This window comes from Amblyomma mixtum, chromosome 3 (assembly GCF_055824585.1).
Source record: "Amblyomma mixtum isolate Tamu chromosome 3, ASM5582458v1, whole genome shotgun sequence".
NCBI classification, from domain to species: Eukaryota; Metazoa; Arthropoda; class Arachnida; order Ixodida; family Ixodidae; genus Amblyomma; species Amblyomma mixtum.
In genome coordinates this window covers 103,588,202-103,592,330 of record NC_143014.1, presented here as the reverse complement: position 1 = coordinate 103,592,330, position 4,129 = coordinate 103,588,202, and the positions used below count along the sequence as shown (strand labels likewise).

General features: G+C 49.9%; 1 protein-coding gene across 1 annotated transcript; it reads right to left on the bottom strand.

Annotated features, from left to right (window-relative positions):
• Positions 1-512: 512 nt before the first annotated feature.
• LOC149351214 (uncharacterized) lies at positions 513-3,913 on the bottom strand. Its single transcript, XM_089576995.1, has 3 exons — positions 3,839-3,913; positions 865-1,314; positions 513-628 (listed from the first exon to the last, which is right to left on the bottom strand). The coding sequence occupies exons 1-2, from the start codon at positions 3,848-3,850 to the stop codon at positions 913-915; spliced, it is 414 nt and encodes a 137-aa protein (XP_089433121.1). The 5' UTR covers positions 3,851-3,913; the 3' UTR covers positions 513-628; positions 865-912.
• Positions 3,914-4,129: the final 216 nt, after the last annotated feature.

The following is a 4,129-nucleotide window of genomic DNA, read 5'->3' as shown; positions in this document are numbered from 1 at the left end:
GTAGCATTTACGCTGCTGGTCGTATGAGCGCAGAAACGATATTTTGGTTTGAAGCACTACTTGCGCCGGTAGATTAATTTTTTCGCGCCTGTATTGTCTTGGCTTGTGGGCCTTGGAAAAAGCGTTTTGTTTAGTGCAGTGATTTGCGTTGGTTATGTTAGATGAATCACGTTGTGAAACGATGTTATAAAAACAAAACAGAAAGAAAACAAAATCAGTATTACCTGCCGTTTTCTGAGAAGCATGGCTAGCAGATGAGAAACAAGGATCAATACGCAGATTCCAAAAGGTGCACCTTTCCGTACTGGGAGATTCTTTTCTTGTGGTCTGCACCACTTTTTTATGCTTGCACTCGTGCCTACAATCACATGTTTCCGCAAATCATACTTACATCAGGCAGACTTCACTTGTCTGATTCCAACGGTGAGTGCAATAATTAGGTCTCCTGACGTGCGTCTGTTCGATCGGAACCGCTTCAGAACGGAGAAAACACATGAAAACATACAAGAAGATTGCTTGCATTGATCATGACAGCTTTTATTTTCGTTTTGTACAGAATAAATACACAAGTAGCAGGATGCTACGAGAGTGCAATTTTTCCTCGATTCCGCCTCCGATGTTTTGGCACCTGTAACAGCACAAAAAGAGTTGTTTTACACACGTGTGGTGATTTGCACATGTATACCGAACACATCTGTGTTGGATTTTAACAAACAAAAGAACATTGGTACGCTTATCGGGTGACTGACTCCGTTGACCTCTGGAGTCTGGACGCTAGGGAAGTAGCATTAAAAACAACATATGCCCACAGACTTGATTTCGGCGTTCAGAAAAAGCGTAAATTAAACAATACTTAGCACGCACCGGAAGAACAAGCAAGACAGCTGGCGCAGTTTACGCTGGACATCCGCTTTAGTGGTATCCACCCTTGACGAAAACGCCGTGGCCGCCGTAGCCGCCGTGGCCGCCATAGCCGAGGCCGTAGCCGCCATAGCCACCGAGAGCAACGGCGCCACCGTAGCCGCCGTAGCCGCCGTAGCCGCCGTAACCGCCGCCGTATCCACCGGCGGAGACGATAGCGTGGCTGACAGAGACGACGGGCTGGACGGTGTGGGAGACGGTGGCAACGGGCTGCTTGACGTAGCTCACGACGGGCCTGGTGACGTAGCCGACGCTGACGACGGGCTTCTTCACGTAGGAGACGGTCTTGACGGGAACAGCGACGGCATGGTGGCCGTGGCCATAGCCGTGGCCGTATCCGCCGAAGCCGAAGCCACCGGCGTAGGCGCAGGCAATGAGGGCGGCGAAGACGACCTGCGTAGGTTAAAGCGCGAAGAATTGTGAGTACGCACGAACATTTTGGGCATGTCTTGGAAACACGAATGTGGAATTTTGATTGACGTGCCTAATTATTTGATGAACACGTTATGTCAGAGGGACACAAAAGGGTACTTGAGAAAATTTTGATCATAACTGCCACATTTGCACCTTTTACCCAAAACTGTGCATTACTCCACCAAATGTAATTGTGGAGGCAGGAAAAAGAGGCGAGAAGTCGTGTTTCCCTGTCCTTCGTACGGAACGCAAGAGTTCGCTTATTCCAGAATAAACATTTTATTTTAACGCAAGGAGTGGGATATTGCTATTAAAAAAAAAAGAGAGAGGTCACATAATAACCACCAACCCGCATTCGGCTCTCAACCGTAACCAGCATTCCCGTGCGACTTTCTTGATGTTTTAGTATCATGGGAATTTTCCCTCGGTGTACCTGTTGGTTCGCAAAACTCGGTGCTCATGCAACGCAGCACGCCGTAATTTTTGATTCCTGTCATGGACGGGAGTTTACGAAATGGCTGTTCTTGCGATCAAAGAAGTGAAGCCCTGGCAGTAATCCTGAGCTGAAGTATCATACCAGCAAGACAGCATTCGGAGGCGAAATAAATATTTCACTGACTGAGAGGCGTGGAGGTTTACACGGAGGGGTGCACATGCGAACGTTCAATGCCAGAAGGGGTGGTTATATAAAATAAGAGCTTCGTTATGCGAAGAAATTGTCCTTACAGGCAGGTTAGGCGACGAAAACAATAACTGTGCCAATTGACACTGTGTGTGCCCATTATCTCGGTTATTGTATCTATAGAAATGGGAGGGATGCAGAGAACAACGGTTAAATTAAAAACGTGCTGCGCACGCGATAGCCGCGGGAGAACTGGGAGCGCCCGTGCTCTTTCGCTGTCCGGTCACGTTTCCGTCGATGCAAATCTTGAAGCGTGTGGACACGGGAGGCTGCGCTGCGAGCGCTTTGCTTGCTGCAGATACGATCTCAGTCAACACCTGCTTCAGTCAGCCGTTGCTTAAGCGAGCAAAATGGGATTTATCTGAGAGCGACGAGCTACGAGAGCGAAGAAGGAGGCTCACTTTGCTAATTCAAAGCACGTTCAGCGTTTAGTAGTATGGCAGGCGATTGCACCCGCTACCGTTTTCTCAAAGGCCTCGACTATTGTTGCGCTTGCCGCAAATGTATTAAAGAATGCTGTTTTGCGGGATGCACACTCATGCAAGCGGTGCGACAAAAAGGAGGCCTCAGCAACGGCTATTGGTCACTCGATGACTGATAGTGTGATTAGTGGCTTCGTTTTCTGCAGGAAGAATGTTCTTTAAGACCAGTTAAGTGCACCGTCGACACCGCAGCAGAGTCACTAACTACTGAGGCAATATTCAGTGACTCTGTGCAGTGTCACTAGCTGTGAAAAAATTAGAATAAGTTACATTTAAGGTGTTCATGCATACGTGCAGGCTTGAGAAAACGATCACATGAATAAATTTATTGTTCATCCAGTTAATAGCGATCATAAGCCTCCTCAGGAGTAAAGAACAACGAGAAAACTCGCAGGAAGATTATCAGCTCTACAGCGAATTTGAGCGATAGGTCAAGCGGCACGGACCACTGAATGTTCGCAACTCAGTCAGTTTGCTTGGATGTCGACGGCACGTACTATGGGGGACAAAAGTTTGCGGGACGCGAGTTCTTGGAAAAACGTTTATTGTAGCGCCACCTCGGTACCCAACTGCCTGATATTGTTACCAGAGGAAGGAGCATTTAGGCCTTTAATACGTTCGTACAATATCACGCGACTGGGTCGTGAGGTGGAGCTACAATAAAGGTTTTTCAAAGAACTCGCGTTCCGCAAACTTTTGTCCCCGATTGTACATACATTGGGGTCTTGGGATTGGCAGGGCCTTGTCATGCAGTGGGTTAACAGCCAGCGTTGCGGGCGCGTTCATTCTCTATTCCACTCGCCGCACGTTATTGGGCTCTGGCTTCGCTCTGACGAGCAGCGTCCCGATCAGGACGCTTCCACTCGGCTGCATTCCTGGCTGTCTAGTGCTGACATTAGCACTTTCCTCCGACATCGGTTTCTCAACGAACTAGGTTTTCGCGGCCTGGAGCAAAGCCCGTGCGTCCGCAGTGTCCGGTCTCTGCGTAGCGTCGGAAGCAGTCACTCAAGGGGTTCTCCGGGTAGCGAAGAGAAAAATGCCTGCGCTCGCACCCGCCTGACCCTTTCCCCGCGCTTGCCTTCCCTCACGCTTTCCTCCTCTAAATGCGGACAGGCGTACACTTCTTTCCAAACGGACGTAGCTAGAAGCGCTGTCGTTGTGAAAGCGTGACACAGCCTAGACTCCGGCTACCAAGCCGTAGGACACGCCCTGGAGCAATGTGCTCCATTTCACAGGCGCATGCGGCAATGCAGGAACGGTGTCTGAAGCGTTAGCCGAACCACAGGCGCACTGCGGCGGTGCTTTAACCATTACTGCAGGACAAGGGAATGCAACTCACGAGGGTGTTCATGATGCTGGTATTCCTCAGGAGGTTTCTGGCGAAACTCTGATGTCTGCTGCGGCGGTGGGGCCAACTTATATAGCCCGGAGACTACAAGGGCAAAATGTTGGGCGGACCCGGTCTTTGCGAGAGATGGAAAAAACAATAAAACGGTCCAGCGGGCGGGGAAGGGGTTCACGAGAGTCCACGCCTTTGCTCCTTCCTGATTTGCCCTCCGACGAGAGGGGTAGGCCCCCGGAAGCCTGATCAAAACGACCAGAAGCAACAAAAATCCTGCAGCCACGTTCA